At 38.8% G+C, this 26,985-nt stretch overlaps 1 protein-coding gene across 6 annotated transcripts; it reads left to right on the top strand.

Annotated features, from left to right (window-relative positions):
* Positions 1–5,684: 5,684 nt before the first annotated feature.
* LOC146463173 (uncharacterized) lies at positions 5,685–26,362 on the top strand. 6 transcript variants are annotated; one of them, XM_085084721.1, is made up of 9 exons: positions 5,685–5,798; positions 9,851–9,942; positions 10,411–10,468; positions 11,259–11,324; positions 13,596–16,573; positions 17,025–17,240; positions 18,525–18,770; positions 23,070–25,389; positions 25,945–26,362. In XM_085084721.1, the coding sequence occupies exons 5-9, from the start codon at positions 13,609–13,611 to the stop codon at positions 25,949–25,951; spliced, it is 5,754 nt and encodes a 1,917-aa protein (XP_084940847.1). In that variant the 5' UTR covers positions 5,685–5,798; positions 9,851–9,942; positions 10,411–10,468; positions 11,259–11,324; positions 13,596–13,608; the 3' UTR covers positions 25,952–26,362. The 6 variants fall into 6 exon arrangements, with proteins under 6 accessions (XP_084940847.1, XP_084940849.1, XP_084940850.1 ...); XM_085084723.1 differs by lacking the exon at positions 10,411–10,468 and adding an exon at positions 10,277–10,368; XM_085084724.1 differs by lacking the exon at positions 10,411–10,468.
* Positions 26,363–26,985: the final 623 nt, after the last annotated feature.

Genomic DNA, 26,985 nt, shown 5'->3' with positions numbered 1-26,985 from the left:
TTTAAAGTTCATAATTTTTCTCTTAAAGTAATTAGCATATGATGCCCACATTTTCAGTGGGTACTAAATTTGCCGAGCTCTTTCAATTTATAGAGTGCATTTGTTTGTAGCTAGTTTTTTTGTTTATGCTGATGTATGCTAATGGGGTGAATGAATATGAATATATGTATATGAACTATGGGTGACAGATTAGTCAGATGAAAGACCCTCACAGTTATTTCTGCAATTTAAGCACCTGTGAAAAGCAAACCTCAAAAAATTCAGGCTTGAATGTTTTTTCACACTTTCTTTTCACAGCTGCTAAATATTTGCAAGGGTCTTTCTTGCATTTAATGAGGGTGAACATGTGAAATAGATCCTCAATGTTTTTAAAATTGAAATTTCCTACGCCATTTTTGGATGCATGATTTTTGGAGCAATGGTTTGCCATATTCTGCGTTATTGTTATCCATCCTTAGCATATTATATATAGAATGAAACAAGCACAACCTTCCTCAAAAATTTAACATACATGTAAGTTTAAGCTAACCAGTATTATAACAGGGGCTCTCCCAAAGACCACAAAGCTCCTGATCCACTGAGCACGGTTTGAGATTGATATTACAAGACAGAATATTTATACTCAAAAATTGAATACGCCTTGGAAAAAGTTGCTTTGTTTACAGTGCCCAATCCAAAGGTATACCAATAGGCTGTCCCCAAGGCAACAAGGGTACTGTACCTCTCCTCTCTCATTTTAAGTCACATGTATAGATCAATAAAATCTGAAATCGCAACAGCATTTTTCATATCTTCCTTGAAGATGGGGCTATGTTCCATGAATCACTGATCGGTCAGCCTGTACTGCGTTCACTAAATAAATCCTTCGGTTTTGTTAATCAGTCCAGCTCCATTTTGTTCTGGGGATCTCTGGGGATTTGTTCGGAAGATAGCATGGCGACTTTCTACTGTTGCAGAGCCGGCCAGTGTTTTCGCGGCCTTTCAACGCATGTGTCTGTTTGTAACCTCTAGAAAGCAGTTAAAAGTTGAAGATGTCGTGACCTTCAGTCAAGAAATCAAGAAATACATTTCGTCCTCAAGAAGGCACCATCTTGAATGCAGATAAGGCACTGGGCGCGTAACCTCGTCGTGAAGATCTCTTTCTCCCTTTGCTGCAAATGCTGGAATGGAATGGATGGTGGAATGAAACCAACAAAAATAGGGACATGTTTAGACTCAGAAGTGCTTAACACTTGATCATTATTTCTGAAGGAAAACGTTCCCAGGAGGAAGAAGCAATTCTTTATTATGAAAACCAACTAGGCTACAGGCCATCACATGATGTGTGACGCGATAACTATCCCAGGACAAAGTTTTACTAGTCTATTGGACTATATCCATGACTATCGATATTGCTTATATATCATTGGCGTAAATCGTTTTATTTCTAGAAAAGTCAAGTATAAGTACTCAGCCTGAACGGTAGCCTCATGGATAGACATATATGGGCTCCTTGGGACACCATCGGCGATGAGACTGAAAATACATCTACTTAAGCGGGTATTGACAATGGGTCCGCTCAAGTCTTGGTTCTTTGAGAGTGCACTGCGAATTGTTTTGGTAGCTCAAAGTTGCCAATATTAAAACAGCAGATTACGTAGTCTCATTTTTCCTTTCCTCTCTCTTTTGTTTCTCCTTTCCTCTCTCCTCTGCGTCTGTCTGAACCTCAAGTTTTCACCGATCTCCTTTTCAAAACAGTTGGGCTGACATGTATTTAAACAGATATGAGTCCAATTTCTCTGTCAAATAAAATCAACTTGCAATCACACAACGCTTTAAGGGGATTCCAGTGAGTTGCATTGCGCGTTCTTATTGCTCATAATTCCTTCCTTCATTTGCGCGCACGTTGGAAACATGGTGTGTTTTCCTTGATGCTAAGCCCCGCGTCAATAACTAAATGGCTAGTTTTTATCTATTTATTTTTACCTATCTTTTTTTAATTCGTTATTTTATCCCACTATGATCCTCTTTATCTTTAAAAGTGGTAACAAAAAAATTGAGGAGAGAAAAATGTGTTATTACCAGAAATACGAGCTTGCCCACCACTCGCGGGCATAAAATAGTGATACTCGCACGCAAGAAACATTTCGGGTCGATACTGCTTCATGTATACTATACTTCCCTGCCAAGAAATTCATCTTTTATTGCCGATATTGTGCCCTATACATTTAATGTCTAACGTTTTTCTAAGTTCTTTTTTATCAATGTAACTTCTATTACCACCACACATGGCAATTACTGATTAAACTCATTGAAAATAACGCAAGCGATTACGGGGTAAACTGGGCTGGTCGTAGCTCGTTCGCGGATATGATGATCTACCTTTTTTATTACATTTCTCGAAATAATACACGAGAGCGAACAATCACAGAAAGTGTGAGAAAATTTTCACGACAACTTTCATTTCGCAGGATTCACCTTAATTAATTACTCCTAAAACATAATTACACTATACTAGGAAACTATACTAGTGATGGCGTTATATATACAGTATGATCGCTTTGTTTATTACAAATGACATGCTCATAGTTCAATAAAAACTGTTGAGAAAAATTGGTTGAATACTCTTTTTGTTTCTCGCGCTTTTAGTGAGCTTGACAAACAAGCGCGAAGACAAAATGGGTTTCTGTTGACAATGAAACTCTGATAATATGAAATTGAAAGTTGCAATAGCCACTTATTTTTCCAGAAAAAGGGGGTTTTCCCCTTCTATAGGTAGCAAATGCTAAGGATTCGCACCGCAATCGAGCGTCACCTAAATAAGCGAGGGCATCATCTATATAATATCATCGCTTTCAAAATCATATGCTCATAGTTTCACCATAGACTGCTCACTAATATTGGTTGAGTACTACTATTATTTCACATTCCTTTAATCAGCTCGGCACACAAACATGAAGACAAAATGACGGTTTCTGTTTACAATGAAACTCTAAATAATATGAAATTGAAAGATGCAATTAGCACTTATTTTTCCAGAAATAAAACGGGCCTTCCCCTTTTATAGGTTAGCAAATGCTATACATTCCCCTCCCCCCTTAATCTATTAATTTATTGTATCGTTATGACGTTTAGTTGTAGAATGATCCTTATGAGTCATTGGTCTCTTGGTATGATATACCGTTAAACAGTCTTGATTTTTCTCTCGAGAATAACAATTTTAAAAAAAATTGAAAGCCTATGCCCCAGGAAACGCTTACAAATAGGTCTTAAGGTTTGACGTGATGAATTCTCCGTTGCAATGAACAATTTTAATTTTAATTTTAAAAGTACCAAGCTTTACTTTGTAATATTACGCACTTTTATATGACCTCCAAGACGTGTTCTGGGTGTTTGCACGTCTCTAAAACTAACCACTCAAAGTGTTTTGAACAGTAATGAGTGCTATGTCTGTCGAAAAAGTTCATTGAAGGATTTCTCTGACTAAGAAAAGGAACAAATTGAAAATGTTATTTTGGTAGAGTCTTCTCGATATTTAAAGTCTTCAGCTTTAATTGATTGGTGACGTTGATTGTCCAATAGTATTCAACATCAAAGAAACAGCGCGCCTCATTTTCAAAAGGGGTAGCACTAATCTGTGGAACTGCAGACCGCGAAACCGTGGAACCCGCGAAACTTGCGAAACCTAGAGAAGTGACTATTTTTTTTTTTTTTTTTTTTTTGCAACTTACATACCAGGTATAAGGTTACAGATGATTTCATTGTTGTGTATAGACCCGGAATTTTTTACATGATTCGACCGAGAGGTTACCAAGCTCATCCATGAACTCGCAAAATCATGAAGGTTTTGCACGAAGACTTGAGGTGGCGGGTGATTTATCACCAATATTTGTTCGAGAGCTCGATAAAGGAAACAGCCAATGTTTCAAAAATCCGTAGATTGTATCGGCAACGTGGCGAGGTGAACCGAAAGAGAAGAAAAGGACGGCAAAGAATCTTGTCTTGTAAGCTCGTGTTTGTTTTGTTTATGTTTGGTTTCTTGAACAATATCTTCAACAATATATCCTAGCAGAAACTTTTCTTTGCCTGGTATTGGAACAGATAGAGAAAACAAAGTTTTAGAGGTGATGATAAGGAGCAAGCCGGAACTCTCTATATAGATGAATACCAAGACTGGTTTCACACCGTTACAGGGACCCGGCTTAGCATTGCAAAAACGTGTCGATCGATTCTGCGCCTTGGTTTTACGTACAAAAAGGCAAGTCTAACTCATTATTTTTCCTTTGTTTGAAGTCGATGAACAACAACATTTGTCGAGGTATATCAGCCATAAAACGACAGTATGCTGCCCTCTAGAATTCATTTCTCTATTTGGCAATCACCCTCAGCTGAAGTTCAGAAAAACAAAACAATAAGCTTGGGACGTTTGGCAACCAGCCATTTCATATACCAGCTTATACTAGAAGAGATGGAATTTTGAGGGAATAATTTATGTTTACTCTGGTGTAACTGCAAACTTTGTTCGACTTCAAACAGCGGAAAAATAATGAGTTAGACTTGCCTTTTTGTACGTAAAACCAAGGGGCAGAATCGATCGACACGTTGTTGCAATGCTAAGCCGAGTCCCTGTAACGGTGTGAAACCAGTCTTGGTATTCATCTATATAGAGTTCCGGCTTGCTCCTTATCATCGCCTCTAAAACTTTGTTTTCTCTATCTGTTCCAATAACAGGGAAAAGAAAAGTTTATGCTAGGATATATTGTTCAAAAAGCCAAACATAAACAAAACAAAAACGAGCTTACAAGACAAGATTCTTTGCCGTCCTTTTCTTCTCTTTCGGTTCACCTCGCCACGTTGCCGATACAATCTACGGATTTTTTGAACAAATGCGGTACTCGTAAAAAGAACATTGGCTGTTTCCTTTATCGAGCTCCCGTACAAGTATTGGTGATAAATCAATTGCCACCTCAAGTCTTCGTGCAGAACCTTCATGATTTTGCGAGGTCATGGATGAGCTTGGTAACCTCTCGGTCGAATCATGACCGTCAAATCATGTAAAAAAAAATCCGGGTCTATACACAACAATGAAATCATCTGTAACCATATATCTGGTATGTAAGTTGCAAAAAAACAAAATAGTCATTTCTCTAGGTTCCGCAGGTTCCGCGGTTCCGCGGTCTGCAGTTACGCAGATTAGCGCTACCTTTCAAAAGTATTTTTATCTTAAGCTTATTGCTAAAATGATATTTTTCTTTTTTCTTTAAAAGGAATTGACCACAAATGTGCGTAGCAACCGACTATTGTGAAAATGAAATTGGAACATTTTAACCAAAAAGTGGATCTCAACCGTTTTTAGAAAGAATTAATGAACATGTTAACGTTTGTACGATATAATCCCAATTACCTAACTGAAACAAACAAGGTTGGACACTAAGACTATGTTTTCACGTCACGAATTTTACTTCGTTAAGTTGAAGTACGTCTTAAACTTTATTATGACCCCCGAAGGTGTGTTAAATGTTTTGTTTGAAATTTTAGTGTCCTTAAAAATGTTTTGAGCAGTTAACGCATAATTTTCGAATAAAAAAATTTCGGTATCGATCGAAAATGAAGAAATCTTACATTTCATTTTTGATGACAAGGTCATTGACACTTTAAGTCATCCGCTCTTAACAGATCGTGACACTTTTTGTTGGATAGTTTTAACACAAATATTTCATCAACCACGGCGTGTGGGCGATTAAGATACGATACACTGAAGTGCTCTCAGAAAAGAATTTCCAGTCCAGAAACTGATTATTCAGAAGCGACTAACGACGGTAAGTACTTTGCACTAAATAATAAATTCATGATAAATAATGTTATTAGGAATATTTAGATTTAAATTAGAATTTGCAGTGCGATAAGATGGGACATCATACATTGAAATGATTAATATTTATCAATCTCATGCTGGACTGAATCTCCATCAAGGAGGTAAACTTATTTTATAACAAAAGGGATAAACAAAGGGTTGCCGTATAAATTTTCGATGAATAAATATTCTTAAGGCCCGTCTAAATCGTTTCAACATTTTCCCAACGTTCGTTCAACAAAAGTTGAACGGATGGTGGGCAAATGTTGGACGAACGGGGTGTTCAAACGGTTTCAACGCCATTCAACATTTTCAAGAACAAAGGAAATGCTGAATTGATGTTGATTGATCACACTTTCAACATTTTTTTACGTTTTCAACTATGTTGAACGACCTGTTCAAACACTCCCGACATTTGTTTTAACAACTGTGTTGACTGTTGAAGCAAATGTTGAAACCGTTTAAGCGGGCCTTTCAGTTAATTTACACCTAACGATTCATTGAGCCGATTTGACCCAAATTCGACAAAGCAAATGATTTAGCGGCAGTAGTGCTACTGATTTTGTTATTTGTTTGTTTACTTATTTATTTTTTAATCAGGTCGATTTTAATCCCTCGCTACACCAACAGAAACAAGGATCTGTCGGAAATTTCTTAAGATGTAAATTAGCCTGAAGCAAATAGTAGATTCCAAACTAAAGTCGTCTAACATTTCGAGCTATTGAACACAATGGTCTAAGTTTGCTTTAAACGTAGATTTGTAAGCTTGGTAGCACAAAATTTGGTCATTAGAAAATAATTACCATAAGTAACTAGAGCCATTTGGCAGACCTTTTTGTAATCGTCAAAATTGTGTTTTCAGCAGTAAGGGAAGCATCATTTCGTCACTACACCACACTGCTTACAGTCCTATCTGGATATGTAGTTAGCAATGCGTAAGCTATAAGGCGAATGAGAAAGCCTGGCAAACCTACCGTAAATTCATGTTGCATTATTATCTTGTTGGCTCCGCGAGCGAGCAACATGAATTACATCCTTTGCTGTGATTTGCTCAACGAGCCGTCGGGCAAGATGGGACTATTTTGTCCGCTCGAGATTACTCCCATCGCCTTTCGCTCGGTGTCGAAAGTTTAGTCCACGGACAATGGGAATTGTGCCTGTTATTTTCGGGGGAAATACGCATTAAAACTGTCAAAAAAACTCTAGATGCTTGAAACTCTCGTTTGTTTGAAAGTGAAATGAAATGATCTCGGTACAGTGTCAGTATCAGTAAAGTCTGTTTTTTCTTCCCTGAAATTTGATTTCAGGCTTGTAAGGCTTTGTCTAAACCAGGTCTAAATCCAAGCAATGTGATAATTAGGTGTGTAGCGTAGTTCAGAAAATGCTTTTCTCAAGATCGCAGAAGAAGCTTCCTTTTTCAATTTGTTGGGTACCATGCATTTCGAAAACAAGAAAACTTCTCAAAGTTTCGCTTATTCATTATTATTTACCCGCCATAATTTTCGGATTATCTTGGCAAATCGTTTTGAAACATATTTTTTTTATTCGAGAATTATTAATTCCACGTGGAAATCTTTGTAAAAATAATATCTTTAATTTTAGCCACTGCGCGATTCAGGCTAAAATGGCGATTTTGTCGGCTTGTTAATCCTCCCGCATTTGCACAAATCTTAACTTTGGGTACTTATTCGAAATTCATTCAATTCCTTTTTTCGTTTTCCTCCCGCCCAACAGTGCCTTATGGCTTAAGATGCAATTTAAAAGAGTTCAATATTTGGTCAATTTCTATGAAATTTGCACAACCAAAAGATCTTGAAAAGATTAAGGGCATAAAATCATACCTCCACCCCTCCTATATGAGGCTTGATTTACCACCCCTCAAACTTTTGGAAATTTTTTCCTTTGAACGTTAAGGATCCAGTTCATATCTTACAGCAAGTGATGCACTGAGAGCTGTGCATTAAGCGTATTTATTGTATGGCTGGCTCCGCGAGCGGAGCGAATTTCTATGAAATTTGCACAACCAAAAGATCTTGAAAAGATTAAGGGCATAAAATCATACCTCCACCCCTCCTATATGAGGCTTGATTTACCACCCCTCAAACTTTTGGAAATTTTTTCCTTTGAACGTTAAGGATCCAGTTCATATCTTACAGCAAGTGATGCACTGAGAGCTGTGCATTAAGCGTATTTATTGTATGGCTGGCTCCGCGAGCGGGCAAGATGAGTCAAATCCTGCGCTGTGACTGGCCACGCGAGCGGGCAAGTTGGAGCTATCTTGCCCGCTCGGGATTACCCGTTGCCCGTCCGCTTGGCATCGGAAGGTTAATTCCGAGGAACAATGCAATCTTTCCTTCGATTTTCTCGTTGTTCTGGCCGAAAATGTTCGGTAAACCGTGTCAACATTTATCTAAAGGAAAGGAAAGAGAATAGAATCATCCTGGTGTAGTGAAAATCTTGTTTCAGCTACAATGAATGCGAGTTGAATCGGTGAGTTGCTCTGTGTGTAGAGATTAATTTTGTAAAAGTTATTGTCTCAAGTCGAGTACTAAATTGATTAGTTCTCTAGATTTGACTGTATTTAAATCATAGCATAGTGAAAGTTGCGTTAAGTGTCTAGAGCGGTTCAGAAAAGTGTTTTTCTCAAGTCCGCCGAAGAAGCTCACGTTTTTTTATTTAGTCGCGTCTTGCTTGTTGTAAACAACAAAATCTTGTCAAAGTTTCGGCCAGTTTTTTTAGTTACCCGCTCTATTTTTCGGCTAATGTTTACATATAATTTCGAAATGTATTGTTTCATTCAAGAACTATCGATTGGATGCCAAAAACTGTGTAAAAGTGTTTATTATTTACGCCACCGGGCGATCGGCTGAAAATGGCGAGTTTAATTTGCCGGATTCTATTAAAATCTTCCCGCACTTGCGAAAATCTAACTTTTTCGTAATCAATAATTATTGTTTACTCCCTTTAAGCCATTACAAAGTTAGAGCCTTAAGATAATTTAGGATTCCTTGTTTTCCATGATTACATGCTAATCCAAAAATGCACTGAAAATGAATCTTATACCGGCCGGCTATGAAGAATTTCTTTCCGAGCAGAACAGTTTCTTGTTCTGTTTTGTTTTATTTCGTTTTTGTAGTTTTAACTTGAAGATGAAAGCCATATAATAAATCCTCGTTCTTTTTTGCGTTTTTATGGACCTCGACTTCGTCTCGGTCCATAAAAACGCAAAAAAAGAACTTGGCCAATATCCAGCGATCTTGACCGAACAAGCTTGGTCAATAACCCATATGTATAGTTTAGGGATATATCCAATATGATCAAGGAAAAATTTTAAATGTTTTTTCTTCTTTCGTTTTGGACTTTTCACACTCTAATATGTGACATTCTCCATCTCTGTTGTTGTGATTTATAGTATATCCCAGAAAATACTTTTAAATGGTATATCATATGTGATCTCCTAGTTCATAGTTACCAATTTAGTAAAATTCAGCCTTTCGCTCGGGCATTTGAAAGGGTTAAAAAAATAAATCTTACATGGGATGCTAAGAATTTCTGAACGAACAGAGTAGCTGCATGTCTCTTGTACATTAAACTTCATAATAAGTCCCTTGATGATCTATTGCGTTGTTATTTTTTGCGGTTTCATGGACGTCGATTTCATCTCAGTCCAAATAAACAACAAAAATGTCCTTGGCCAATATCCAGCCATCTTGACCTCAAGTCAGTTGGCCAATGAACCCAGTAGAAGCAGGGTAATATGCAAGATGTGTAAGAGGTGTTTGTAGGTGCCACAAATTGTTTTTGACAGTAATATATAAATGCACAAGTTTCCAAAAAATTAAAAAAGGACTTTGCAGCGTTGATTGTAATATCCTCAAACAGTTTCTAATGACCGAATAAGAAGAAATCTAAAATTTCATTTTCCAGGGGAGATCATGACGCTGTTTGCCGGATTTTTTTTATCGCCTGTTTTCGATTTACCACGGTGAAGGACTGATTTAAGTAAATCTTTCCCAGTTGCAGGTTTGGTTTCTGAAAGATACACTGAACAATTGTCCAAAAAAAAGAGGTTTTTGACCCAGCACCTGGGCATTCCGCAACTGATAAAGGTACGTTATTTGCACTAAGCCGTATATTAAATGAACACCATCTAGACTGGGTCCAGGCGGATTCTACTTGTGGCGACTTGAATAAGGTTTTTTTTTATTTTTTAGCAAACACCACGAAATCTCGTGATTGTTTCTTTTTCTTTTTTTTTTTTTTTTTTCAAAAATTTATCTTCAAAGAATTAGATTTGGTTTTTTAACAGTGTTCATTGAATTTGATGTTACCATGGCAACCAATTTTTGGCAGGCACCTCATTGTTCAGAATACAATATTTCCCTTTTAACGTAATGTTTTTAGCTCGAATTAGTGGGTTTTTTTTTTATTGCTTTTAAACAGTTTTCGTTGGTGGTTTAGTGAACCTTCGGATAAATTCAGAATTACAAGATTTCGGATCCAGGCTAAGATTGCTGTTTTTTGGCAATCATGAGGTAATTACCACGCCAACGTTTGATTATACTCTTCTTTGACAGGACTCCAAACATTTTCTACTGACGGAAAAAGAAGGAATCCGAAATTTTATTTTTCACTGTGAGTTCTTCATGTTTATAGTAAACTGCTCTGACAGGGAAAGTGTCACGAGAACCTGTTTTGGTTGACATGTCCCAACAGAGCCTAATCACTTAGTTACGGACAAATATAAAGCGATTTACAATCGAGTGGTGTAAAACCAAAGCCAAAGTAATTACTCTGGCCAATCGCAACAGATGTAAACAACACAACAAGCCAATCAGAATTCGAAGCAAATGCATGTAACTGGCCGGCCAAGCGCGGGTAAGCGCGTGGAGAGAAAATACGATTGGTTTTGGTTTGGATTCCCATTGATTGAGAAAGTGGCGCGAGTTTTGGTAACCAATCGCAGAGCGTAGTAACGCAAAGGCCAGGCAAACGCGAAATTACTTTCGATACTCAATTGAAAACCGCTCTATATAGAAAGAAATTAGCTAAAATCTCGAACTCATAATCTGTTCTCGCGCATTTTTGGTTAATCAAGATGCGAGAACGCGAACAAATGTGAGGTTTTATCAAGGTACAAACCATTCCGACCCAATCCATCTGTGGCCAGAAACACACATTGACAGTTTTAGTACACTACAGCGGTAATTTGTTTTAAACAAATTAAAAGTTAAACCATCATTTTTCGGTGTTTGTTGATATAAAAACGTGCGTTTTCAAATCAGCCCCCATGACACTTACTCTTGAATAGCTCATGACGCAGGCTGTTTGTCGGTTGTTTTTTACAGAAAAAAAATAATTTTATCCGAATGCGGTACTCAACCAATTAGAATTAAACTTCAATGTTAATTTTTTTGTATTGCAGATTTCTGAAGATAAGCTGAAGACTTGCAAGAACAGTTTGGACCTGGTTATTTGGCAAAGAACCACGGTAAGACATTTGTGTATTACCTACAATAGATTCAATTAGGATGCTGAATTTGCAATACGAAAAGACATGATAACACATCTCAAAATATTTGAAAATGATATGAGTTATGTTGCAAAACTCTCATCGAGAAAGGAAAATAAATTAATACATAGCAGAATTAAGGAAGGTCAGCCGTCTTACTTTTGATAAATAAACATTTTCAGTGTTCATAAAAATGGATCTTAACTTAGGTCTCACATTTCTTGACACTACAATTCGTTAAGTTTAGCTTCAAGATAAACTTGTACTTTATGTTACAAGGTTGCCACGTCGATCCCTTATTCGTTGTACAAAATTTATTAAGTGGAAATATAGACTTTTCCAAGTTAGACTTTTCCAAGTTGCAATTCATTTCGATCCAGTCCGTCCGTGGCCAGAAACACTCATGGAAAGTTTTGATATACTTGAGTGATAATTTGCATAAAAAAATTGGACCATTCGTTAGAAAAAGTTTTGGGAAAGGTTTTAGTATTTTCGCAAAATCCTCGCCACAACTTCCTCTAAAAAGGATCGTGACTTTGTTTGTTTTGCATTAATATTATTATTTGTTTTTTTTTTTGCAGTTGTTGTTGTTTTTTTCGGCAAATAAAATAACGCGAATTCTGCACTGTAATATACAAGCGAGCTGTCCCCTGGATTTAAGGACCGCTGCTGTACACTGCTTATAGTTCTCTACTGATATTCAGTTAGGATTGTGTAAGCCAGGCAAGCGAGGAAAACGAGATCTGGAACAACTTGTAAATTGTAATATTTTGAATTGTGATATGACCTCCAAGGCGCTTTGGAAGTGTTTGAAGGTTTGAGTTGTGGTCGACGCCGCAATAAACGCATGATTAATTCGCGAAACCATTTGCAAAATTTGATTGTAATTTTCTTTAAGACAATTTCTACGATTCGAAAATGAAAAAATCCGAAATTTCATTTTTGTTAGCAAGTTCTTGATGCTTATAACTTACTGCTCTCCGAGCGTGACGCTGTTTGTCGGTTGTGGGATTCGATAAATATACGTTTTCGTGAATGTTTCTGGGTTTAGATATCTTTTGCTAATTTAGTCAGGCTGACGAAATTGAACTGTGGAAGAAGTTTGGTCCTTAATTACTTACAGTATGGACAATCAAACGATCGCGAGGCCAACCAGAAGTACCAATACTAATCGTGATATTGCACTTGTTTTATTAACAATGAGGTTTACTTTCTTAATTTAAGTAACTTTTTTCAATATTATAGCAAGACATCCAACTTTGTGACTTTCCTTAAATTTAACTAGTTGACTTATCAAGTGGCTACTTACGTTGCCATGGCAACAAGGTTTGGACATTCATGTTTTTCTAAATTTGGATTTTGTTATCTTTTTGATAGGTAATTATAAGTTTATTGGTTTTGATACCTTTTATTTTTTTTATAACTGCGATTGTAAAAAAGTAACCAAGTCCAAGATGGTGGCTGAGCAAAACGGAGACCTATTTATCAAGTGATATGACGTCATCGTTCTGCTTTGTAGATATGATTGAAACAATTTTGGACGTGTTATTTTTATTTTACCTCCAGCATTCATTACCTTGCCTTAAGCTTCAAGTTTCGAACGTTTACAAATTGCAAAAAAAGCCAAGGTTGAACTAAGTGTTAAGAAATATTTATTTATTCAGACATGTTTTCACTATCAATTTATTAATTTACCTATTCGGACATTTGCTCTACCATGGAACTCAATGCACCCTAACTTGAAGATAGACGGTACTGTTGAAGATTTATTTTGGCCCTTGCTATCTATTCCTGACCTTAAGTGGCCACTTAGTGTATGGACAGATTTCGTCATAAGTATTTTACGTATGACGATTTGTTTGGTCATTTGCACCTTGATCTAAACCGTGGGCAGATTCCGCCGTGACTGTGGGAGGTCAGTACTTATTACGTTTGATGTCACCATGGCAATACGTTTATAACAAGCAGTTAAGACTTCGTATAATAAGTAAAAGGTAAACAAAATCCAAATTTGGAAGAATGTCAATCACCCCCCCCCCCTCCTCTCCCTTACACTCCCCTCCCCCCCCCCCAAAAAAAAAAGCTCGGTCTACAAAGGTTTAAGCTCGCTAGATTTTGTTTCTTCTTTTCTTTTCCATTGTTTTGCTGCCGTACTTAAGTTATCAGTTACTTCCATGTATGTTGCTTAGTCCCGTGTTGGTTTGTTGCCCCTTAAAAATAACAAGTCCTGTCTTATCGGTCTGCAAATAGGGCAACATTAGAAATGTCAGAACAAATCGAGTACCTTAAAAAGCATCTGTCCGTTGCCAAAGATTGGGGAGACCTACTCACGGAAGCATGGGCCTATGGAAACATCGGCGACGTTTATCAAAGCCTTGGTCAGTTTCAAACAGCCATAGAGTACCACAAGAGACGTCTGAACATTGCCAAACACGCTGGCGACAAAGTTCAAGAAGGATTGGCCTCTGGTGGTCTCGGTGACGCTTTTAATAGCCAAGGAGACATCCGAACAGCCATAGAGTACTATGAAAACGATTTGTTCCTTTCTCGTAATTTGGGCGACAAAACAAGAGAAGGACACGTTTATGGCAAACTCGGCAACGCTTATCAAGGCCTCGGAGACTTTGAAAGAGCCTTGGACTTGCACATGAGAAGTCTTTTAATTGCCAAAAAAGATGTGGATGAAAATAAAAGAGATCTAGACAACGCCTTTGGAAGTTTCACAATTTCCCAACAAGCCATCAAATACAACACCAAGGAACTCTATGTAGAGTACCATAACAGATGTCTGTCCAATGCCAAAGAGTTGCTCGCCAGAGCACGAGAAGGAGACGTCTATGGTAATCTCGGCAACACTTACCAAAGTCTCGGGGATTTCAAATTAGCCAAAGAGTACCAAACTCAATGTCTCAACATTGCCAAAGAAGTGGGCGACAGTGAAAGAGAAGGACACGCCTGTGGCTATCTTGCCAACACTTACCATTACCTTGGGGAGTTCAACGTAGCAATAGAGCACCACAATATAAGTCTATGTATTGCAAAACAATTTGGCGACATTGCAACAGAAGGACTCGCCTATAGCAACCTCGGGAGCTGTTATGAAAGCCTCGGTGACTTTAAACGTGCCATTCAGTACCAGAGTCAATGCCTGTATATTGCTAAAAGTGTTAACGACAAGGTAAGAGAAGGAAACGCCTATGGTAGTCTCGGTAACTGTTACCAAAGCCTTGGTAATTTCAGAAAGGCCATAGAGTATCACGAAAGATGCCTTAAAATTGCTAGAGAAGTGGGAGACAAAGTAAGAAAAGGACACGCCTATGGAAATCTCGGTACAGTTTGTTATACGCTCGGAGACTGGGGGCAAGCCTTAGAGTACCACAAGAAATGCCTCTGCATTGCCGAAGAAGTGGGTGACAAATCCACAGAAGCAAAATCCTTTGGCAACCTCGGCAACACCTATCATGGACTCGGCGACTTGGAAAAAGCAATAGAGTACCATAAAAAATGTCTTTTAATTGCCACAGAAAAGGGGTGCAGGGTGACTGAAGGCTGGGCCTATGGTAATCTCGGAAACGCTTACCAAAGCCTTGGTAAGTCACAAGGAGCCTCAGAATACCCCAGTAGACCTCCTTCCAGTGCTTACATGTTGGTCGACAGGGTAAGACAACATGATATAGACAATCCCTCTCAAGTGTCGATAGACGAAAACTTCCAAGACACTAAAAGGAACCTCACAAAACGGTTGTTGGATCCACAAGGCCAAGACTGTCACAATCTCGCCAGTGTTCGTGGTAGCTCAAACTTAGAAAAAGCTTTAGAATATTATCAGTCCAGTGTGAATGTTCTTGATAGTGTGTTGGCTGGTCTTCAGTCTCAGGATGGCCTCAGAATAACATTTCGGGATCTCCATCGTCTCTCGTACACTCGTGTTTGGAAATTGCTGTTAGAACTTGGAAGGATTCCTGAGGCCTTGTATGCTGCTGAGAGAGGTCGTGCGCAGGCTTTGGTTCAACGCTTGAAAGTATGCTATGGCTTAACAGAACTTTCACAAGCCTCACTTGATCCTAAGGAAACAATTTCTTACATCTCAAACAATTTATCTACGCAAACAGTTTTCATAGCACTTCGTCAGAACAAAATTACATTCTGGATTCTAAGCAAGGATAACAAGGTTTTTTATAGAGAAAGGAAACAACTTATGGCACGTAGATTTATTGAATCTGCTCTCGGACGAATTAGTGGTACAGTAAGTTCTAGTCAGCGGGGACTGGAGCCCCATAATTTAGATGAGCTAAGTGATGATGATAATGACGATAATGACCATGATGATGATGATGGTGGTAGTGGTTGTTGCGGTTTTGCTGATAATAATAATCATGACAATGACCACTGCACTATCAGCCTTATGCAGCCATTGTATGACGCAATTATCGGCCATGTTGAAGATTTGTGTGAAGGTGACGAAATTATCATGGTCCCAGATGGTGCGTTGTGTTTAGCTCCGTTATCTGCATTGAGCAAATCTATCAGAATACGCACTGTTCCCTCGATGACCACCTTGAGACTTATACTAGATTCCCCTGAGGACTTTCACCTGAAGACTGGGGCTTTGCTGGTTGGAAGTCCATGGCTTAGGGACGTCCCCGGAAATTACAATGACTTGTTTTACGCCAGAAGGGAAGTTGAGATGATAGCAGAACTTCTAAATATTCCACCACTTATAGGAAGAGAAGCAACCAAAAACGAGGTGCTGAAACGAATTACATCAGTCGCCTTGATTCACCTCGCATGTCACGCAGATAGCCAAGCTGGTGAAATTTTTTTGGCTCCGTTAAAGAGTTCCAGAATCACTAAAGAAGACTACACTTTGCAAATGTGTGATGTGGCAAATATTAAGATAAGAGCACAACTCGTCGTTCTTTCTTGCTGCCACACGGGTAGAGGAGAGATTCGGCCTGAGGGTGTGGTCGGCATTGCTCGGGCTTTTTTAGCTGCTGGTGCTCGTTCTGTTCTGGTGTCACTCTGGGCACTTGACGACGCAGCAACCTTCCAGTTCATGAGAAGTTTCTATCAGCACCTTGCAGATGGAAAAAGCACCAGTGTGGCTCTTCACCGTGCTATGACGTTTCTGCGAAATTCAGATCAATTCAGTGACGTGAGGAACTGGGCTCCGTTTGTACTGATTGGTGATGACGTTACCCTTGAATTTAACACCCTGAAGGAGAAATGTGAGTATAATTTAGTTTCAAATTGGGTAAAAATCATATTGCGCCTTGAATGTAGACGCTTATCATAAAAGGAGAGTTCGCCTGGCCAAGCTGGCAATCATTTCATTATAGACACTGACGGTCTAGAGTCACATAGTCCGTACGGTAAGACACAGTGGAACATTTGACATTCATATTAAAATTTGCGTGACTGGTCAAAAAAGCTAGATATCTACTGAAAAGAAAGTAAGAGTTTTTTACGGAAATATTCTAATATCTCTCGTCAAAAACATTCCTTTCAGTTCAGATTATCAATATAAGAGACATTGACATCCTTCTGTCTCACTTCGTCCGCTATAAGCAATGACACGTTGAAGCAGTGTCTTGTGACAAAGGGGAGGAAAGCTTCCCCTTTTGCAGTGTGGGTCTTTCTTTGACCTATTTAACAGTTTATCTGATCTGCATTCATTAGATGAACATGGATCTGAACAAGCAAGTTATGGATCCCTACCTGGGCATCAGCAGTATACCGCAGAAACACCTCCACCTAGAGACGGTTCCCAAAACACTCCGCACCAGGGCAGTGAAGTACCGCCAAAGCAAATAAAATGCGGCCACCCAACTAGTCAGAAACCATCGCAGCAGTCTCATCTGCTCCCTCGGACATCGAATGTTGGACCAACATCCGGTAACATGTAGCTTATTGGTGAAAGACCATCGAAGTCACGTACGAAAGTTAGGCAGTTGTAAAAAGAAAGTTTGGAAACGGTCTTTCTCATTTAATTTTTTTTTTTTTTTTTTTTTTGCATTCTTCGTGGGTTTATCACGAACTAACAAAAACGACCCCAGTTCTCTTGGTAACTCAGTTACATGAAAAGGCCTGAGTTCTTTTCGCACCTGCTCAAATTTTGTACTTAAGGACGGTGCCTACTATTGTTACTGCGCATACGTTCTGCGCATCGCGAGATATTCGGGTTTCCTATGGGTGGTGCCTACTAATACAGGAATATTTTTGCGCGGTTTAAAACTATACGGAGAAAGTAGAACTCACCAAATGCTTTTGGTATCTCAAAAAATAATTGGGGGTAACCATACATTTTTCAGAGATAATTAAGCTTCAATTTCGGAAAAAATCCCATACGTTGCTTTATATTTTGGCGTTTTTTTTTAGAGATATTAATGTTAAATTATCTCTGAAAAATGCGTGGTTACCCCCAATTTTCTTTTTGGATTCCAATGGCCCTTGTTAAGATCTGCTTTTCCCGCAAAGTCGTAAATCGCACAAAAATACTTTGGTATTAGTAGGCACCGTCCTTAATGGCGAAGATAGTTTACATATAAAACACGGTGTAGATCGGGACGGGGTTGATTGTTACCACGCCACATTTTAACACTTTAATTTTCTTTTTTTTCAATTTTTGTCCAAACGCCATTAAAACTTGTGACGTTTTTAAAACTTCATTTAGGGTTGGGAACCCATGGAGATGAGAAAAAAACTCCGGGTCTAAAAAATTCCGTACAAATGCGTTATTGATCAAGGGTGTGTTCAAAATGGCTGGATATTGGCTAAGTTCTTCTCTTGTGTTTTTATGGTCCGAGACGAAGTCGATGTCTATAAAAACGCGAAAAAAAAAAAAAAAAAAGAACTATGGAACATTTGAAATTAATATTAACATTTGCGTGAATGGTCAAACAAGCTATATATCTACTGAAAAGAAAGTAAGAGTTATTACCAATGGATTTTAATATTTTCATAAAAAAAAAACATTCCTTTCAGTTCAGTTTATCTTTATAAGAGACATAACTGAAATACGGTTTCCACACCGTTGACATCCTTCTGTCTCAATTCGTCCGCTATTGGCAATGAGACGTTGAAGCAGGGTTTTGTGACAAAGGTGGGAAAAGCTTCCCCTTTTGCATTGCAGACCCTTCTTTGACCCATTTAACAGTTTATCTGATCTGCGTTATTTAGATGTACAACAGCCGGTTTACAGACTGCCACTTGAAAATGGATCTGAACAAGCAAGTTATGGATCCCAAACTAAGCAACAGCAGTATGCTGAAGAAACACCTCCACCTAGAGACGGTTCCCAAAACACTCAGCACCAGGGCAGTGAAGTCCCTCCACAACAAGAAGGATGCGGCCATCCTAATCTTCAGAAACCATCGCAGCAGCCTCATCTGCCCCCTCGGACATCGAATGTTGGACCAACATCCGGTAACATATGTAGTTTATTGGTGAAAGACCATCGAAGTCATGTACGAAAGTTAGGCAGTTGTAAAATGAAAGTTTGAAAACGGTCTCTCTAATTTTTTTTTTTGCATCCTTCATGGGTTTATCACGAACTAACAAAATAACCAGACCCCTGTTCTCTTGGTAACTCAGTTACATGATAATCCTGAGTTCTTTTCGCTCCTGCTCAAATTTCTTACTTAATGGCGATGATATTTTACCTATAAAACACGGTATTGACCGGGACGGGGTTGATTGTTTCCACGCTACATTTCAACACTTTCTTTTTTTTTTTAATTTGTGACCAAACGTTACGACGTTTTCAAAACTTCATCTAGGGTTAGGAACCCAAGGAGAGGAAGAAAAAAACGCCAAGTTCTGCTCTTGCGTTTTTATGGACCATAAAAAGAACGAGGCCAATATCCAGCCACATTGACCGAAAACAAGCTTGGTCAATAAAGGATTTATTAGATGGCTTTACCTTCAATTCAAGTACAAGAACAAAACAAAAATGTACATGAAGCTGTTCTGCTTGGACAGAAATCCTTTACAGCCGGGTTGTGTAAGATTTTCTTTCAGTGCAGTTTTTGGTTAGCATGTAATCATGGAAAACGGGGAATCCTAAATTATCTCAAGCATCTAGTTTTATAATGGCTTAAAGGTAATATACAATTATTGATTTTCGTAAGTGCGAGAAGATTCTAATAGAATCCGGCAAACTCGCCACGCGGTGGCGTAAATAATAAACATTTTTGCACAGTTTTTGGCCTCCGATCAATAGTTCTTGAATGAAACGATAAATTTGGAAAACAAATGCAAAACAAAAAAACAAAAAAAGGAGAAATAGTTATTAATTAGAAAAACTGGGCGAAACGCAACTTTGAATAGATTTGGTTGTTTACAACAAGTAAGACGCGGGTAAATTCAAAACGTGAGCTTCTTCGACGAACTTGAGAGAAAAACACTTTTTTGAGCTGCAGGAAACACTTAAACGCGCCTTTCACTACGCTATAATTTAAATACAGTCATTGCAAGTCTAGAGAACTAATCAAGTTAGTGTTCTAGGTGAGACAAGTTTTACAAAATCAATCTCCCTATACGAAACTATAAGCTTACAGTGCAACTCACCGAATCGATTCAAAGTTACATTCATTATAGCTGAAAAAAAATTTCACTACACCAGGACGATTCCATTGTCTTTCCTTTTCTGTAGGCAAATGTTGAGAGTTTACAGAACATTTTAAGGAGCGTTTTCCCTCAGAACAACGAGAAAAGCGAAGAAAAGATTGCATTGGATTGAACTTTCGATACCGAGAGAACGGCGGGCAACGAGCAATCCCAGACCGGCAAGATAGCTCCATCTTGCCCGCTCGGGTAGCCAGTCACAGCACAGGATTTGACTCATCTTGCCCGCTCGCGGAGACAGCCATATAGTACATACTAATAACATATTTCAGTCTTAGTGTGTGCATTGAGAGTACGGTAGTGAAAATCAACTTTCCCAGGAAAACGCGTGAAGGCGGAAATCAACACGATACACCTTTAATTTTACCTTCAGTTGAAGCTAAAATTAAAGTAATGTTTAAATTGACATAGTCAGCTTTGTGACCGCGCTGATCTGGACACTAGTTTTGTCAGTTTGAAAAGCGTCTACCTCAACCTGAAATCAAAAGTACGCGTCGCGTCGAAATGCGCTTCAATCTTCCCAGTGTTTTATTGGATTTTCAATCTTTTACTGAAAACTTGTTACTGAGTTTGCTTTTGTTCATCCTATGATATTATTTTAGCATATTTGGTTAAAAATAGTATGGATCGCGTCTCCAACGGAACATGAAAAGAAGAGGTGGGAAACGTGAAGGCGTCGGGCGGAAGAAATCGCCTGCGTTGACTTAAATAACGAGAGAAATCAATCAAAAACATTGGAGAGCAAATCACCATGATATATATTTGGAAAATCGCATTTTCTCAACCTGGCGAAAGGTTCGTGTGGAGGGAATCTTCGTAAACGATTCGAACTTCGCATCATGGCTGCTTGGGTTGGAGCTCAGACGAAGACAAGCTTCGGTACACAGTCGATTATCTCCTTGACAAGGACAACCTCTAGTAGAACCTTGTTTTCGACGGGTCGAGCAAGCGTACTTGCAATGAGATGGGTTTGGTTCCTAAATTTACATAGTAGAGAAATTGTAGATGCGAAATTATAAAACCAAAACAAATGATTGAAAACAGAAATAAAGCTTAACGGTCGTTTCGCTACAAATTCGTTTCGCTACACTGCAGTTCAGTCGATACGCTATGTTTTAAAATTGACATATTCTCTAATATTTGAACTAAATTTGCTTCTCATGCAAACACTGTGTAACTTAGAAACAGCTAAGATAATTTTTCACACGACCGGATACCGAAATAATTTCTACTTCAAAGGTATTTGTTGACATTTGGCTTTCCCTGGACAAGTCCATCAGTAAATTCTCCATGATACCAAGAAAATGAGTGTTCTAAATATTTTACTGGCAAATACTTCGACCCGACAAGGTTGGTTTAGATTTTTCAAAGGATGCGCTTCTCAGCGCGAGATTTGCGATGAAGTGTGATATGCAAATCAGCTAAGAAATGGTATCTAATGCGCATGTGCACCAGCTGACTGTGCATACAGGAAAAATTTGCTTATAAACCAAAAGTAATGAAGAGTTCTTCACCGTCATCCGTTCGCTAAACACGCTCTTTTTCTTTTTCTTTTTTCAAACCTTTCCAAATAATTTTCTCCTCCACTGAAATAATTTTCTCTTCCATCGTAAGCAGTGCCCAACTCGAAAGCAGCATGCTCCTTTGGGCACTGCTCACACTAAACCAAACAAATTTATCCTAATTCTTTTTAATCCTCCTTTGTAATATAAATGTTTATTGTTTGTTATGTATTGTACTGAATCTCGTTGTACGTGTGAAAAATAAAAATTGGATTGAATTGAATCTGTCCATCAGTTTCGGCGCATGCGAATGACGTAAACAACACAGAAGCCAGTGAATGTGTGTCCGTATTCGCCCTGTTGTAAACCGGTCAAACCAGGAAACCACAGTGAATTACGGTCTTATATTTTGCGCGCTCTCTTAACCTTATTTGCTGAAATGACATAATAATGCACTCTGCGGAGGAAACGAGTCAAAAACTGGAAGCTCCAATAATATAAATTGTAATGATTTTCACGATTCTGTCACGATTCAGAACGTTGTGACCTCCGTCAGCTGTTCAGGTTAATTGTTAAGCTCAAACTCTCTTAAAGCCCTTTTCGTTGTTGCTAATGACATTTCATTAATAACAGGCTACACACTCCAGTTCACGACAGGGCCTGCTACACTGGTTAACCTAACTTTCGCCATTTACTTGAGTTTCGACATGCCAGACGAGCCGTTCATTTGATACCTTAATTTTCGAGTTGTCGAAACTGCCACAAGGCATCCACTTTGTTAAACGTTTTCTTTCCTCGTTAAAAAATTTTTGTAGGATCAATTTTTCTTTTCTACTTTCGAGAGAAGTGAGTTGAATGAAAATGGAAAGTTGGCTTCTCTGACAGTTTTGACAGTTCATGTCACGCTTGATAGAGTTTTTACTAAAAATGTAATCTGATTGGTTCTATTAAAAGTAAGTCAAACTGATTCCTGCACTTTATACGTAATGTCTTATCCTAAATTTAGTTTGAAAAAGCCTTTCATTTTATTTTTTGACGAAATGTTATATTTATAAATGGTTGCACATTCTCTTCAGCTGCGTGATAAATCTCCTATTGACCAAGTTTTTGATTCGGACTGCACTGGGAGAATATCGACCCTCGGTCTTTTCTACACTCTTGGTCCGTACTGTCAGACCTCGGGCCGATATTCTCCCAGTATAGCCCTCGCAGGTGGACAATAAGATATATTTATTGACCCAAAACGTCTATTGTGTGCGTGGTCTAAGTTTCATTTTTTTTTCTTTATACCCGCAAGCGAAGCATAAGCAGCAATTAAAAAAATGATTGTAAGGTCAGTTCCTTTTGATGTAATACCGTTAAACCTCAAGTTCAACAGTAACATAGTGTGGAGTCACTGTCGTTAATTTTTTGGGTTTATTTTTTCTCATTTTATATATAGTTATCCTTCGGTACAGTAAAAGTTCGGTTTATAGCAGATTGCCTACTGATTCCGTCATTAAACCAATTTTCTGGTTTAGAAGTTCTTTCAGGGCCAGTACATGAAAAACGTTTTGTCTGATACATATTTATTGCCGTATATGTACATTTCTTACAGGCGTTCGTACGAATCTACCGGAATATTACTTTGATCGCTTAAAGTACCTCAAAGAACGTCTGTCCATTGCCAAAAAGTTTGGTAACAAAACAAAAGAAGTGTGGGCCTATGTCAACCTCGGCAACGTTTCTCAGTTACTCGGCAACTTCAATGACGCCATAGAGTACTACAATAAAAGTCTTTCCATTGCCAAAGAAGTGGGGGATAAGAAAGCAGAAGGAGATGCTTGTGGGGGTCTTGGCTGTACGTACGATGCCCTTGGAAACTTTAAGGAAGCGATGATGTTCTACAAGAAAGAGCTGACCATTGCCAAATCCACTGCCGACAGGGACCAAGAAGGCCGAGCGTATGGTCACCTTGGCAGCGCTTACCTCCATCTTGGAAAGAATGATAAGGCCGGAGAGAACTTTGAAAAACAATTGTCGCTTGCTGAGGAAGGGAGAAATGAAGCTCATTACTCTATCAACAAAGCTTATGATAGCATCGGGCTTTTCCAAGGATCGACAGAGTACCGAAACAAGTATTTGTCTATAGAGCACCACAAAAGACGCCTAGCCATTGCCGAAGATATGGAGAAAAGCGCCCATATCGGACACGCTTGTGCCAATGTCGGCAAAGTTAAGCAACTCCTTGGTAACTACACAAAGGCCACAGAGTACTACGAAAGAAGCCTCTCAACCGCTAAAGAAGTGGTCGACAGTGTAGGAGAAGGTCTGGCATATAGCGGTCTCGGTATCGTTAATCAACTTCAGGGAAACTTTCAAAAGGCCGTAGAGTATCACACCAAGGGCCTGTCTATCGCCAAGCAAATGGGGAACAGTGTGGAAGAAGGACGGGCCTTTTGCAATCTTGGCAACGTCCATCATAGGCTTGAAAACTTCCCAAAAGCTCTGGAATGCTATCAATCTAGTGTAAACCTCTTCGATATTGTGAGAGCTGGTCTTCATTCTGAAGATGCCTGGAAAATAAGTTTTCGTGACCTCTGCAGTGCTGCGTACTTGGCATTATGGAGGACTTTCTTAAGACTCCAAAAGATTGACGAGGCTTTGTGTGCTGCTGAGAAAGGACGAGCGCAAGCCTTGGTCGATGGATTAAAAATACAGTATGGACTCACAGAACTTCCATCGGCGTCACTTACACCAGAAGAGGTTATTTCTTACATGTCAAACAAGTTATCGACCCAAACAGTTTTTATGGGACATGACAACGACAAAATCAACTTGTGGGTTCTCAGCAAGAAAGACAAAGTCGAGTTTAGAGAAAAGGAAATAGAAGGAGGAGGACTTAAGAAAGATTCCGTTAAAGAACTTTTGGAAACCACTTTAAAGGAAAGTGGAGCTCTTGATCGCGTAATTTGCGAGAATCGTACAATGGATGAGCTAATTGATGAAAACGAAGATGATCATAGAGAACAATCAGAGTCATCACAGTGCATTAGCATTAAGTCCCTGCAGCCATTGTATGACGCTGTTATTCGTCCCATTGAAGACGTGTTGGAGGGTGACGAATTGATCATTGTTCCCGATGGTCCTTTGTGCTTGGCTCCATTCTCTGCATTGAGCGAGACTATCCGAATTCGCACTGTACCCTCGCTGACCACTTTAAAACTGATTATAGATTCCCCTGCGGACTACCACAGTAAGAGTGGAGCATTGCTTGTTGGAGATCCCTGTCTGAAGAAGGTAGTTGTTGGACACCCAGAGCCAAAGCCAAAGTACAGAAAACTGCCACACGCCAAACAGGAAGTTGAGATGATAGGGGAAATTCTAAGGATCCCACCACTTACAGGAACCGAAGCAACCAAAGAGGAGGTTTTGAAACGAATCACATCAGTCGCCTTGGTTCACATCGCAGCCCATGGACGAAAGGAAACAGGAGAAATCGCTTTGGCTCCAAATCCTGGATGGGAAAAAGATCAAGATCAACGCTCAAGACCACGGATCAAAGGTCCCAAAGAAGAGGACTACATTTTGAAAATTTCTGATTTACAAGATGTTAGGCTGCGAGCACAACTCGTTGTCCTTAGCTGCTGTCATAGTGGTAAAGGAGAGGTTAAGTCTGAGGGTGTCGTCGGTATCGCCCGGGCGTTCTTGGCAGCAGGTGCTCGTTCTGTTCTGGCGTCACTTTGGCCAATTTCTGATAAAGCAACTATGGAGTTCATGAAGATCTTCTATCAACACCTATTTGATGGAAAAAGTTCCAGTGTGGCTCTTCAACAGGCTATGAAGTCTCTTCGAGATTCAAATGATTATTGTGTCGTAAAACACTGGGCTCCATTTGTACTGATTGGTGATGACGTCATTTTTGACTTTGGAGTTCTGTAAGTGTGATTTTCTTTGCAATGTAAACATTGATACAGAAGCCCATTTAGTTTGAAAAAAGTTTCAATCCATAATTTTTGGTTGCTCTTTCTAATTGTTTTCGGTGTTGAAGCAAGGCCAAATTCTTTGTAACTTGTCTCGGTTGTACAGTTACCTACCTTCCAGTTAATTATGACTTGCGGCTGAAAAGTAGAGCCTTAAGCAAGTTATTGGGAGAAGAGAAGTGGGACTAAGTACAACGCAAGATAAATGGTGACCGATGTACAGGGCAGAATGGGTTCGATTTTTCTAATGAAAAGAAACCAGCTAGACATTGTCGCGGTTGGGGCTTTTTGTTTATCTGTGTTGCTAAGGAAGCAGGATTAGCCCTGCCTCGATCACGCGTAAATGGGAACTCGCCATTTGTGTCATTCGCAAGCTATCGCAGTCTAACCTTTTGACATTGAAAATCTCATTGCTAAAGAAGCCTCCCTTTTTTTCAGGCACTTTACTTAAACAATCACCATTACTGTCGTTTTATTTCTTTAATTATGTATTTCTTTTCCAACTTACAGACGCTGAATTAACAAGTCAGACGAGGAATTAAAGTGAAGAGAGTATTTGACAAGTCAGCATCGGTTAACAGTTATTTTTAGATTTTCTTTTATCTACTTGTTATTGTTCGTTCTTTTCTTGTTTCTCTGTGCCTGTGTGCGCACGTGGGTGTGCAAGAAATTAACAATTGCGAATATGTCTTAGCATACGGTATTTCTGAAACACTAATTTGATGTATCCTTAAAATAATGTATCCTTGAAGGAATTCCTTTAATAGCGTATGATTCCGTCCTTGGAAACAACAAGGACTCGTGGAATGTACAGATCTTTGTTTAGGCTCGCTGATGATTGTGAATCGAGATGCATAATGCTTGTACCATTGTTATTGTGTAATCGATTATGAGATTCACCAGGGGCACCCAACGATTAACTTTGTTCGACATCTATTCGGAAGGCATTAATCGGCTCACAAATTTGGATTTACCAGTGAAGAAAATCCACAGCCCCACGGGGGCGGGGGGGGCAGAATGTCAACTCAAACAACTCAAAATTTAGTAACATTAGAGAAAGTTGTTTCTTTCGTTTTCGAATGGCTAAATATGTCATTAGAAATACTAAGAAAAACCGGCTAGCATTTTCGTAAAACTAAAATGAGCTACTAAATTCTGGTAATAAAATTCCATTTCCTAAAAATTTCTCCAACCATACTTTAAACTAAAGCATCCGGACAGATCAAAATGTATGAGCTTACGGAAAGTTGTGTTTTTAAAGACCTGAAAATGATGTAGAAATGCAGGAAACAACATTGTTACCATCTTTTAATGTTGACTCGTTGGGTGCTCCAACGGTCGTGGGCCACAGTGAATCTCGCGCGCGGTGATTCTATTTTAAAGAACTACAAATTCAAAAATCGAAAAGACAAGTTATTTTAATGACGAATGCATATATTTTTCTCGGAGTAAGAAGTTATTTAAAGAGTAATTGTGCTAGTCATTTTATAACTTGGTAGCATTTTAAACCAGTTCAACCATGAGCTAACTATACAAATAGTGTCTCGTTGA

The sequence above is a fragment of the Pavona decussata genome, unplaced genomic scaffold (genome assembly GCF_977016875.1).
Source record: "Pavona decussata unplaced genomic scaffold, jaPavDecu1.1 SCAFFOLD_180, whole genome shotgun sequence".
Classification (NCBI taxonomy): domain Eukaryota; kingdom Metazoa; phylum Cnidaria; class Anthozoa; order Scleractinia; family Agariciidae; genus Pavona; species Pavona decussata.
Note: the sequence above shows the minus strand (reverse complement) of the source record. Positions and strands in the feature narration are given on the sequence as shown.

Bases quoted from the DNA above. Each gene is read 5' to 3' on its own strand.
- LOC146463173 (XM_085084724.1), top strand. From the start codon at position 13,609: ATGTCAGAACAAATCGAGTACCTTAAAAAGCATCTGTCCGTTGCCAAA. The intron at 16,574-17,024 runs GTGAGTATAATT...TGCATTCATTAG, and splicing joins TAACACCCTGAAGGAGAAAT to ATGAACATGGATCTGAACAA. The intron at 18,771-23,069 runs GTAACATATGTA...CATTTCTTACAG, and splicing joins GAATGTTGGACCAACATCCG to GCGTTCGTACGAATCTACCG.